General features: G+C 40.5%; 1 protein-coding gene across 3 annotated transcripts in view; it reads right to left on the bottom strand.

Annotated features, from left to right (window-relative positions):
* Window positions 1-10,680, bottom strand: part of Dnaaf9 (dynein axonemal assembly factor 9) — a 152,484-nt gene extending 141,804 nt beyond the window's left edge. For 2 of the 3 annotated variants that reach the window (XM_046433259.2, XM_046433260.2), the window contains exon 1: window positions 10,493-10,680. In XM_046433259.2, coding sequence (XP_046289215.1) covers window positions 10,493-10,575 — 83 coding nt within the window. In that variant the 5' untranslated portion in view covers window positions 10,576-10,680. The remainder of the gene's footprint in view (window positions 1-10,492) is intronic. The other variant, XM_046433261.2, reaches the window with a different exon arrangement.
* Between the last annotated feature and the right edge of the window lie 2,549 nt (window positions 10,681-13,229).

Raw genomic sequence — 13,229 nt, 5'->3', positions numbered from 1 at the left:
GAGGAGAAATGGACTCCAGGGTCATGGTGCGAAAAGAATGTGGAAGTCATCTTTCCTGCCTTGGGCAAGGCATGTTGATAGGAAAAAAAAAAAAAAGCAGAAAGGTAGTGAGAATAAGAAATGAAAGGCAGCACAGACTATAAAGCAAACCATCTCGATAGCAGAGTCCTGGTTCTAATGCATAAGGCCCTAGTTCCTTGCAGCTCAGCTCCTCCTGTCAGTCTAAATCTCCATATTCCTTTCTAGCCAAGTAAACCAACACATTTCCTTCTTTACTTAAATTCTTTGAGTCAAGTTTTTGTCATTTGTAAAACAAAACATTCTTTTTTTATTTTGTTTTTATACTGAGGATTGAAGCCAGGGATGCTCTACCACTGAGCTACTTCCCCAGTACTTTTTTTTTTTTTTTTTTGAGAAAGGGTTTTGCTAAATTGCAGAGGATGGCCTTGAACTTGCAATCCCTCCTGCCTCAGCCTTCTGAGTCACTGGGATTGGAGGAATGCAGAACCATGCCCAGCAAAACATTCTTCAAATTACAAAATCAATCTCAAGACATGTTTAGGATTAAAGCACATTAATATCTACTTCTTATTTTCAAAAGTATTAAAAAACAGGATGGATGAAGAGAAGTATGGATATATGATAAGGTGAATAGAACAAATACATTAAGTATAGAACCTAAACATGAAGATATGTATGTGTGTGTGTGTGTATTACACACACATACATACATACACACACATACATAAATGTTCACTGAACAATTCTTTCAACTTTTCTGGTCTTTTGGAATTCTTCATAATAAAATGTTGGGGACTAAATCAACAGTAGTTGTAATAAAAGCCAGGTCAACATTAATCTGGACTTCAGCTACTGATTAAAATGAGCTCACTGGAGGCTGAACCAAGAAGATCATAAGTTCAAGGCTAGCCTGAGCAACTCAGCAAGACCCTGACTCAAAAGGAAAAAAAAAAAAAGGGTTGGGGATGTGGCTCAATGGTAGAGTGCTTAAGTGCAAAGCCCTGTATCCCCAGTACCATAGAAAATGAAAGAGAAAGAAAGAAAAGAAAAGAAAGAAAGAAAGAAAAGGAACCTGACTCTGCATTAAAGCAGCTTTTACTTCCCTTTGCAAAATAAGAGACTTGGAAGAAAGGCAGAAATAAGATGTGTGGCAAGGCAGTAAATGCCATCTCCCACTGATGTCTTTACTAAAGAAACATCTGAAATGGAAAAAGCAAAGTCAATGATGCTGCCAATACATAGTTAACCACTAACCCATAAAGTGACTCAAATTGAAGGGATATAAACACATATATGATATGACTGAAGCTGGCATTGTTTAACTAGTTAATGACTTTAATTTTTCTCCCAGCAGTTATGGTGCAGCTCACCAAAGCCATTTCTAATTCAAGGCAATATAACTCATTCCACACAGCTACCTCCCTGTGTTAGAAATAAATAGTTGTATAAGCTACTCCTAATTTTCTTTTCTTACTAGTAGTACCCTGTTTTATTTGCAGCAGAAATAAGCACATTTTCTTTGCTTCTAAAGCTAACCAATGAGACTTATGCAGAAGTCATTAAGTGGAAGCTTCTAGGAAGCTCTTTAAAGGATACTGAATGAAAGGGAGCCACCAAGAATAAAACAATAATAAATGCTGGAAAGGATGTGAAGAAAAAGGAACACTTTTACAGTGTTAGTAGGATTGTAAATTAGTACAACCACTATGAAAATCAGCCTGGAGGTTCTTCAAAAGACTAGGCATGGTAGCCGGGCACGGCTGAGGAAGGAGGATCACAAGTTCAAAACCAGCCTCAGCAAAAGCGAGGCACTAGGTAATTCAGCGAGACCCTGTCTCTAAATAAAATACAAAATAGGGCTGGGGATGTGGCTCAGCGGCTGAGTGCCCCTGAGTTCAATTCCTGGTACCCTGAAAAAAAAATACTAGGCATGGAACCACCATATGATCAAGCTACACCATTCCTCAGTATTTAACCTAAAGAATTTTAAGTCATCATACTTAGTGATAATTGCATATCTATATTTATGGCAGCACAATTCACAATAGCCAAACTATGAAACCAGCCTAGGTGTCAATCAAAGAATGAATGGATTAAAAAATGTGGTATATATACATAATGGAGTTTTATTCCACCATAAAGAACAACAAAATTATGTTATTTAATAGCAGGAAAATGGATGGAACTTGAAAACATTACATTAAGTGAAATAAGCCAAACTCAGTAAGTCAAGGATTGTATATTTTCTCTTATTTGTGGAAGCTAGGGAGAAAAAAGAAAAAAAAAAGCATGGGGGGGTTTTCTCATGAAAATCAAAGGGAGATCAGTAGAGTAGAGGAAAGGGACCAGGGGAAGAGAGGTGGGGAAGAAAAGGGGAAATACTAAAACATGACACTGGCCAAATTATATTGTTATATTGTGTGCATGCAGGAATATATAACAATAAATCCCAACATTATGCACAACAATAAGGTACCAATTAAAAAATATGGAAAACATAAAATTTAAAAGGGGGGACTGACTTGGTAGGTTGAGGCAGGAGGACTACAAGTTTAAGATCATTCTGGGCAACTTAGTGAGAACTTGTCTCAAAATAAAAGAGCTGGGAATATAGCTCAGTGGTAGTGTGTTTATCTTGCATGTAGAAGGCCCTGGGTTCAACACACAGTATGGAAAAAAACATGGAGGGTACTGAATTGACTAAGAGGAATACTCCTTTCCTTATCTTCATGCCTGACAGATACGATGGCACTGAAGAGATCCTGCAACCATTGTGTGACCATGGGGCTAAGGTAAAGATAAAAGCCACTTGCTAAAAATAATAAAATACAAACACAGAAGAGGCATGGTAAACTTGATGATTTTACACCAGAACTGGCCTATCTTTTCCTAATATAACTCTTTAACAAGAGACGATAAACTCTAATGTCATTTTTGCCAGGCTTCTTTTACCAATTGCCAAATGTAGCTCCTAAATGATAGGCCACCTTATCTAAAACTTAAAACTCATGCCTAATCACAATTCACAAATATTTACAATTTCTAAATTAAATACTCTAAAAACTAGAGCTAAACACAGTGGCAGCACATGCCTGTAATCCCAACACTTTGGGAGGCTGATGCAAGAAGCCAGCATCCACAACTTAAGTGACTCCATCTCAAAATAAAAAAAAAAAATTGAGGAGGGGGGATTGAGGATTTGGTTCAGTGGTAGAGGACTGAGGGATGTGGGGGAATACTCTACAAATTAACTTCAAGAACTTCAGAAAATGTTAACCACTATAATAGGGAAACATTATGTAGAAGTCTGCTGACTATATTCCAGTGTTATGACGCCTTATTTTCCATTTTCTTCCTTTTCTCCTGCTTTCTATGAGTATTTCTTCAAACAATCTGCTCTTTGTAAAGTCGTTTCACAAATCTTCATTCAGAAAGCATCCACAATTACTTTCCCTCCCTTCTTTGACTATTAAAAGCATGCCAAATAAAAATGCAGTGTGGAATCCTGGAGTGGATCCTGGAATAGAAAAAGAACATGTAGGAAAACTGAGGAAATTCAAATAAAGTTGGGAGTCCAAGTTAAACTAAAGTTTACTAAGTAAACTAAAGTATTATAGCACTATTAACTTCTTAGTTTTGAGATAAACACCATGGTTATATGTAAAATATTATCCTTAGAGAAATCTGCATGAAAGGGTACATAGGAATACTCTACACCATATTTACAGCTCATCTATAAATCCAAAATTACTTAAAAACAAAAAGCATGCTAAATGAACTACTTTTTCTTCAAACCAGGGCTCAAAAATCACAGATAATGGTTTTAAGTACCCAAATTGTGAAGCCTACTTTTCTCTTAATTTTTTTATTTTTATTTTTAATCTTGGAACAAAAACAATAATTTAAACTGTGTAACATACAAGGTAAGACATCTCTCATCATTCACTCCCCCTTCTCCAAATGCTATGACATGAGAGATGAGCCCCAGAACTGGGAACCAGTCAAGATATTGTATACTACTAATGCCATGATGTTCACCAGATAGGAGTCCACAGTATGCTATCATCCTAGACACAGGTAAAAAGGCAACAGTGAGGCCTCTACCTCTGGGGCAGAAATAAGGCCAAAAAAGCTTAACTAAGCATACCCTTTTGCTTCTAAAAGAAGGACACCAAGCCTCCTTGGCCAGTATCCAAGAAGTATATTACAGGCTGAAACTTCACATATTCAGACATTCAAGGGCACAATCTTGCTTTGCATTTTGCATTTTGTTTTCTTAAGGCAAGGATCATCTGCACTACATTTATAACTTCTGTAGATTTGTAACCCAAAAATTCATTGGCAACTGGCCAATAAACATCACCTGAAGAAATAACTGACCTCTGGGAAGTTTTAATTATAGTGTTCTCAGTAGAGCATCACTTTTATGAATAATTTCTCACCACCTAGCTAGCTGACAAGTATGACTCTTATTCTCTACACACCCATGAAATTTAACATAACCCACTGCTTCACTTCAATTATTCCCTATTCACTCAATAAATAATTAGTGCAAGCAGTGTTTCATAATAGCTGTCAATAGCAGTTCATATTTAGTGAGTACAGATTAAGTGCCAGACACTGATCTGAGCACTAGGGGAAGCAATGTGGAAAATGTCAATTAAAAATGATCTCCTCCATTTTGGTAATTTCCAAGGGTAAAAAAAAAAAAAAAAAAAAAAAAAAGGTCCTTCCTATGAGTCCCTTGATAAGGAAGAAATCCCACCTATAACCAGTAGAGAGAAGCCAGGCACAGGAACCTGTGATTATAGACTATTTTGCCACAGCACATCATCCAGTAGCTTCTTCATAAAATGTGCATGGGGTGTCAAATTTTAAGACTTTGCATGTATGAAATGTCTTGATCCTTTCCTCACACCTGTGAGTTTGGCTGGATTCAGAATTCTGGGTAGGAATCCACTTTCCTTCAGAAGGTACTGTCTGCACCATTATTTTCTAGTCTCCAACCAGCTTGAATCCCATAATCTCTTACCCTTTCTATGCAATTTATAGATGTTCCTAGATTTTAAGAGTGTTCAAAAATTTCCTGATGCCATGCCTTTGCGTGGATTTTTTTTTTTTCTTTTTCTTTTTCAGTGCTGGGGATGGAACACAGGGTCTCATGCATGCCAGACAAGTGCTCTACACTGAGCTACACCCTCAACCCTGGCACGAATATTGTGCTGGATTCTTGGCAAGTCTTTTTAATATGGAAACTCATGTCCTTTGATTCTGAGAAATTTTATTTTTGGATGATTTCTTCATGCTGTCAACTAATAACCACCCACTCTTCTCTCCTTGTTGCACACATCTACAGGTCCCTGGTCATTCAGTCCTCCTCATTCCCTAAAGATTTTAGCTTCTGAATCATTCTCTTTTGCTATACTATTGCGAATCCTACCCTAATTCATGCACATCTCAGTACACACCATTGTCTTCACCTCTCAGTTTGACTCTGCTTTTACAACAGTGGTGTTCTATTCTTCTGCCACTCTCTCCCATATCACCCACATCCAACCAGTTCAACACAGTTGTAGGAAACCATGTAAATTGTGTTAACTGGGTCTCATCTTAATTTTTGTTGGGGCATAGGGGGGATTGAACTCAGGGGTACTTTACCACTGAGCTACATACATTCCCAGCCCCTTTTATTTTTTATAAAAAAGCAAAGGCTGGCCTCAGAGTTTGGGTATGTCAAACTCCTGCTTCAGTCTCTTAAATTGCTGGGGTCACAGGTGCATGCCATCATACCTGGCCTTCTTAAATTTATAACCACAGCAAGGAATGGGATATAGCTCAGTGGTAGAACACTTCTGGGTTCAATTTCAAATACAACAAAAAAAATTATAACCACAAACCCTAAATGAGAACTTGTGCTGCCAGACAATCCTAAAGCACTTCCTTACTCAACTCATTCTTTCCCACTCTCCTAGATGAATTTTACACTTCTTTTCCCTCAAACATCCAACACTTTCCCACCCTTCACTTTGAGCTGAAGACCTTCCATCTTATTTATCTGAGAATATAGATATATTTGGAAAAGAACTTCATATATTCTCGCCCCCAAACTACCAACACACCAGTACTTGAGTTCATATAATCTGCTACTGACAAAATGTCCTTATGGAGATTGAGGCCAACATATCTATTTGTTTACTGGTTCCCATTTCCTCTTACCTATTTTCAAGGATTTTACCCCTTCAAGAGTCCCTTCTTTATATTTAATCAATTTATCTTCCCTACTGCACCATTCTCAGTAATTTATATATAAGCAACAATATCTGTCCACCTAAAAACAAAAGATAATTTTTTTTTAGTTTGTATTGGAGATTGAACACAGCGGTGCTTTACCACTGAGTTACAATCCCAACCTTTTCATTTTTTATTTTGAGCCAGGGTCTTACGAAATTGCTTAGGGCTTAACCAAATTGTTGAAGCTGACCACGAACTTGCCATTCTCCTGCCTCAGCTTCCTGAGTTGCTGGGATTATAGGTGTGTACCACTGTGCCTGGCTAAAAAATGCATAATAACTCATGACCTTCCAATTACAGTCCTATTCTTCAGCTCTCCCTTACAACAATCATTCCCCCCCCACACACACATTTTATTCGTACATTGTAATCATACATAATGGTGAGATTTGTTGTTATATATTCATATACACAAGAATGTCACTATGACACTCTTCAATTCTTCTCATTTCCTCTTGACTCCACAGTACCAAAATTGTTCTTGTCAAGGTCATCAATGACCTCCACATTATCAAATCTAATAGTTTATTCTTAGTTCTCATCAGACAATTAACAGTATTATTTGACTTTTGATTCTACTACTTGATTCGGTCCTTGATTCTACTCTTGCCTCAGTGGTAGAAAATCATTTTTCCTCAGAATTTGGAAAACAATGTTACACTGTTTTTGTTTTGTTTTTTTAACCTTTTCACTCTTCTCTTACTTTACACAGGCACTATCCCAGGGCTTGGACATTACTCTGCTCTGTGTAATCACTCCCTGGATCGCTATTTAGTCTGCTGGCTTAAATAAAAACTTGGGAGTCACCAGCATATGGACAATATCTCCATAGTCCCAATCACTCTTGACACCAGACCATGATCATTTTGAGTTGCCTAATAGATATCTAATTGCCTTATTTGTCTGTATCCATGGCATCCAACATGGTGTATGCTGGATTATTTGCTTAAAGAGGTTGTGAAATTTAAATTGTTAAATAAGTCCCAAGCAGGAATCTGTTAAAAAAATTTTTTGGCAATAGGAAAGTATATTTCAGCCAGATTTCCACCAATTTCTTAATACTAGTCCAGATAGACTACATTATATTTTAGTAATAATTTCAAAATTCCAGTGGCATTTCAACTTTTCCTCACTCTTTATACTCTGGTCCTACACTGATACAGTAACCATGATTTGGAGCAAGAGCCATCATGATAGAAGGAAAAAGAATGACAAATTACATACTAGAAGCTTTTATCATGCAGGACTACACATTTTTACTACACACATTTCACTGACCTAAAGCAATATACGGGCCATATCCAACTTCAAAGGGGCAGGCAAGTACAATTCTACCAGAGGGTTAGGAGACAGAAACAAAAAATTATCTGACGGACAGCACTGATGACTATCATATACTTAAAAGGAAATCTCTAATTCTGAGCAACAATATTTTAACTCCTGAGCTCCATTCCCTTACTAGAAGAGAACAATGCACTTGTAAATGCTATCTATGGATTTTTAGGAATGTAACTTCACCAGTTAGGCCTGCCTCTTTCATCACTCAGGAGTCAGAGAGCCGCAAAGAAGCCAAATATGGGTGACAGGAAAGTGTTGAGCCCAAACCTGGTAGGAACATTCAGTGTCAAAAGTGAGGGAAAGGGCCTGGGGCAGTAGCTCAGTGGTAGAGCACAAGCGTGAAGCACTGGGTTCGATCTTCAGCACCACATAAAAAAATAAAAATAAAAATAAAGGTATTATGTCAACCTACAACTAAAAAATAAATGTTTTTTTAAATAAATTAACAAACAGATATCGTGTGTCCATCTACTACTAAAAAAATATATTTTTTAGTTATACATGGATACAACATCTTCATTTTGTTTATTTATTTTTATGTGGTGCTAAGGATCCAACCCCAGGTTTCACACATGCGAGGTGAGCGCTCTACTGCTGAACCACAACCCTAGCCCCTAAAAAAAATATTAAAAAAAAAAAAAGTGAGGGAAAGGTTGATGTTGTGACATACACCTACAATCCCAGAGATTTGGGAGGCTGCAGCAGGAGGTTAGCAAGTTCATGGACAGCTTCAGCAACTTAGTGAGACCCTGTCTCAAAATAAAAAATAAAAAGTTGGGGATGTGACTCAGCACCACCACCACCCCCCACCCCCACCCCCACCCCCATTCAATCCCCAGTACCAAAAAAAAAAAAAAAGGTTGGGGGAGGTTTGAATATGTAAGGAAAGAAGTTCAACTAGAAGTGGGGAAAGAAGGAAAACCTTCACCAAATTTCTTTGACCAAAGGTATAGAACAACTCAGGCCTTGGTGTTCCTTTCACTATCCAGGTCTGAAGTCTAACAAGTTTCATGCAAACCACTTGATGGAAGACTCAGAATTTGGGTATGTCTAATACAAGACAGACAACATACTTCTTTTTAACATAAAATGCTATCTTTAAAGAAAATCAACAAAATGCATACTGCTATGTTACTAGAAACAAGATGGCTGCAATTACTTTAGAGATGAACTTTTACCATAAAGTTGATTCCCCACCCCTCCCCACCCCTCCCAGAAATCTCAAAAAACTCAAATAACAATTCCTGAGTTCAAGATGATCTGGGATAAACCCCTAAGTCTACAAAGAGCTGGATTTAACGGATGGCTGCTCCAAGTTCTAAATTTCTATACAAAGTTCAAATACTTTCAAACAGTGAAACCATCTGGCATAAACATTGGGATGGATTGGAGATGGTTACCATAATCAACTGAACACTTGAAACTGTAAAGCTCAGAAGGAATTTCATTGAAAGGCAAAGAAATTCGCCTAACAATGAATTAGAAGTAAATAAGGACTCCTAAATGCATCATTTCATTACCAACTAGTCCCTTCTTCCATCCTCTATTCATTCAACAAACATATATTAGTTGCTGGGATGTGGGAAGGAATTCCAGGAAGTAAAGGAGGAACAGAATTCTAAGAATGAGTTCTTGCTTTCCATGAATTTGGTCTAGTTAAAACAACGCCCCCCCCCCCAAAAAAAAGAGTTTGGCAAGCAAAAAAAAAAAAAAAAACACCCCACCTTAAGTACCATAACAAGAATATAGGAAAAACCATTTAACCTAAGTTAATAAGCTTTCAAGGGAAAAAAGCCATATTCGCTTTGTTAAGTGGCTGGGATAAAGAAAATGCAAACAAACAAAAAACCCTCGTCTGGTTTAATGACAGTTTATCAGCACTAAAGCTCATTGCTAGCTCTCCCTCCCAATCAAAGATCTCTGCTGCAGCCCCTCCATCATTCCAACCTCCACACTCTTCTTGCAGCCCAATACCAGGCCGGTCATGAACAATGGCCAGACTATCAAGGTCAGCCCCAAAGACACAGGGAATAAAAACTGGAAACGGATCCTTTTATACAAAAAGGAGGCAAAAGAATCCTCTCCAACGCCAGCCCCCACACCATACCAAGACAGCTGGAGGCTGTCTCTAGGCTCAGGGATCTGGCATCAGGAGCTTTCGGGGGTTCCGGACCCTCTTTTCCCTCCCCATCCAGTTAATTTCCACTCCTGCGACCCTAATTGCCCTCCATCTCCCTCCAATCTGAGCTCCCCATCGTGGACTGAGGGGGTGTCCTGCTTCAGGCTGGGGCAGGGGGAGGTGGGAAACACGCAATAAGGGAGATGCTCTCGGTGTGTATGTAGTGGGCGGGGGTGCTCTTTAGGGGAGCCACTGTCACCGGCAAAGGCTCTAGACACCTACAATAGCCGGGGTTTATAGGTAAGCGGTTTCTGAGCGGAACGCATTCAGGGTTCTATTTTAGGGGAGCTATTGTGTGTAGGAGCGAGAGACTTCAGAGAGAGCTGTTTCTATTCCACCACCAGAGCAACTGAGTTATCCAGAGGGAAGCCACTGCGGGTTCTCTGAAGGACGCCCTCTCCTAAAGGAAAACGTTCTACGGGGATGGGGATGTCACAATAGCGGGGGTCTTCACAGAGAACCGTTGCAGGGTTGTCCGTAGCGAAGCCATTAAGGGGACTCTACAGAGGGCGCCTTCCGGGGAAACGTTTCTCCAGGAGCCGTTTTAAGAATCGTCCACAAGGAAGCCATGTCGGGCCACGCCCTGCGGCTGGAGGCGTCGCCGGACCCCGACATCCCACATCCCCCGCCTGGCCGCCCCTCTGCGGCCTCGGGCCCGCGTACCTGACAGAGGGCGACCCGCGGCCGGAGCTGCCGGGGAACCGTGAGCGGGGCAGCCCCAGCTGGTGCACGGGGTATACGTCCATGGCGGCAGGCTGCGGAGGAGGACCGTGCCACTGTGAGGGTCGTTAAGGCCCGCCGGGCGGCTCCAGGCCCTCTGTGGCCGGGCGGGGCGGAGGGGTGTGCCGGGTGGGAGGGGGCGCGGCGCGCGGGGGCACGTCGAGAGGCGGGGCGGACGCAATCCGGGGCGCGGACGGGGGCGTCGGGACGGCCCGGGAGTGGGGGGCCAATGGGCGGCCGCAGGGCCCCGCCCTATTTAGACAGCGAGGCGGTCGGGCGGGACGTCGCGGGCAGGAGTACCCGGTATGAGAGATATCTGGGAGCCGCTCTGCCCTGTTATAAGACCCCGGATAATCGAGTGAAACTCTGCCCGGCGCCCCCCAGCCACGCATACGGACGCTTCTGAGGGCGGAGTCTCTCTCCAGCCCCGCCCCATCAGTTCAGGCTTCCAGTGAAACCTTCCGCTGCACCTTCTGGAGCTGGGGCACTTCCCCGCTCCTGGCTTTCATCGCCGGGACACCCGGGCCGGTGCCGCGCTGCTCTCTCCTCAAGGGCTGCTTATCAATTGCGCACCCACCCTCCAAACACCCCGCAGATTCCTAGCAGCCCTCCCATTAGCAGTGCTCACCCAGCCCTGCGCAGGGCCTGAGCAATAGGGGCTCAGGCTCTCAGCCAAGGACCCCGGCCCTTTGCTCTTCAGATTCTGGCTCGACCCGCTTCTGACTGCGGGGCCAAAGACCAGTCCTTTTCTCTGTAAAATTGGGGAAATATTTTATTGGTAGGATTACCAGGCATCCTGTATGTACAAGATCTACTTAATGATTTCGTTCTGTGTCGTGGATTGACTTTGTCAGGATGTTTTAAATTCCCTGTATTCATCTTTTAACAATTACAATAATTCGCTAGAGCTATTTTTTCCACCACAATAATTGGCCTTTCAATCACTTAAATGACGGCACTGGCTGAATATTCTTCCATATAAAGCTCTTGACTATCCCTGTGGCGTCTCCAGCATATTTCGCTGAAGGAAGACCAAATAGTACAAATTTAAAGTACATGTTTTTCAAATTCAAGAAAGGAAAAGACTTTTTTGATTCAAATCCCAATACTGAACAAGTAACCACCATTCGAGATAACTTCACATCAGTACACATGCTCTGAAAATCAGCCAATCAGCGACAGCCTCACTCCAGGGGTTTAGCTTCTGAAAACCAGCCAGTCCTCTACGGCTTCTAAAAGTAAATCAGTGACAGGCCCACGCTTCTGAAAATCAGCCAGTCATTGACAGCTCTCGGTTTCTAGACACTAGCCAATGAGCAATTGCTTCACACCAGTGACTAGGCTTCAAAAGCCCGTCCTCAGCTGCCTTGTTGAAGTAACCACACTGTCTAAAACAGCTGAATCTGTTAATTGCTAAATGTGCCAACTTCTTGGAAGACCACCAGTCCCTACAGGCCAGACTTCCTAAAACTTGAAGTAAGCCCTGGCATTGTTCAGAGACTGTCCCTTGCAAGCAGATGAGAAATTCGTCTTTGGCTTTTTTTTTTCCCCATCACATTGAGTTCAACTTTGTTGTTTTCCCACAAGTTGGAAGTTTGCAAATCTTTCAAGATTCAATTCCCATTTATAGTTAAGTATGAGTTTGGATTTGTGTCAGATGAAGTGATGCAAGCCATGAGACTCATCAAATACAACTTTTCCAATTCTTGTTGTGTTCGTTGTATTAATTTTTAAAAGTACCACAATTATGTTTAGAACTCCTCCACCTCCTTGTTACTAAGCATTGATTGAACCCAGGGTAACTCTACCACTGAACTACATTCTCAGCCCTTTTCATTTTCATTTTGAGACAGTCTTGCTAAGTTGTGAGGGATGACTTTCAATTTGAGATCTCCTGTCTCAGTCTCCCGAGTCGCTGAAATTGCAGGCCTGAGCTACCATGCTGGGCCATTTTTAGAATATTTTTATTATACTAACAGGAAACTCTGTACTTATTAGCATTCATTTCCCATTTTCCCCCAACCACCCCAGCCACAGGCAACCATCAATCTTTCTCTGAATTTGCCTATTATGAGTATCTCATATAATCAGAATCATACAGTATGTGGTCTTTTGTGACTGGCTTCTTCCATTTAGCATAATTTTTGTAAGGTTTACCCGTGTTGTAACATGGATCAGAATTTTTCTTCCTTTTCCTTTTTATGTTTGAAAAATATTCCATTATATGAATACCACACACTGTGCTTATCCATTTATCAGTTAATGGATATTTGGGTTATTTCCACCTTTTTTTTCTTTTTTTTTTTTTACTGCTTTTTAGTTAATACTAGTAGGAACTTTGTTATAAATTTTTGCATAGATATACATTTTTAATGCTCTTGGAAAACTATGTTTAATATTTTGAGGAATTCCAAACTGTTTTCCAAAGAGAGAGCACCATTTATATTCTCACTAGCAAGGTCTGAGGGTTCAAATTTCTCCACATCTATCTCTTTGGTTGTGGTAAGCTCAGTGGATATGAAGCCGTGTCTCATTGTGGTTTGGGTTTGCATTTGCCGGATATATACATATATATTTTATATATATGATATATATGTGTGTGTTTTATATATATAAATAATATATAACACACACATATATATAGAACTATATATATATATATATATATATATATTTTTTT

This window comes from Marmota monax, unplaced genomic scaffold (assembly GCF_021218885.2).
Source record: "Marmota monax isolate L192 unplaced genomic scaffold, Marmota_monax_Labrador192_F-V1.1 WCK01_AAM20220418_F8-fsc00014, whole genome shotgun sequence".
Lineage (NCBI taxonomy): Eukaryota > Metazoa > Chordata > Mammalia > Rodentia > Sciuridae > Marmota > Marmota monax.
Note: the sequence above shows the minus strand (reverse complement) of the source record. Positions and strands in the feature narration are given on the sequence as shown.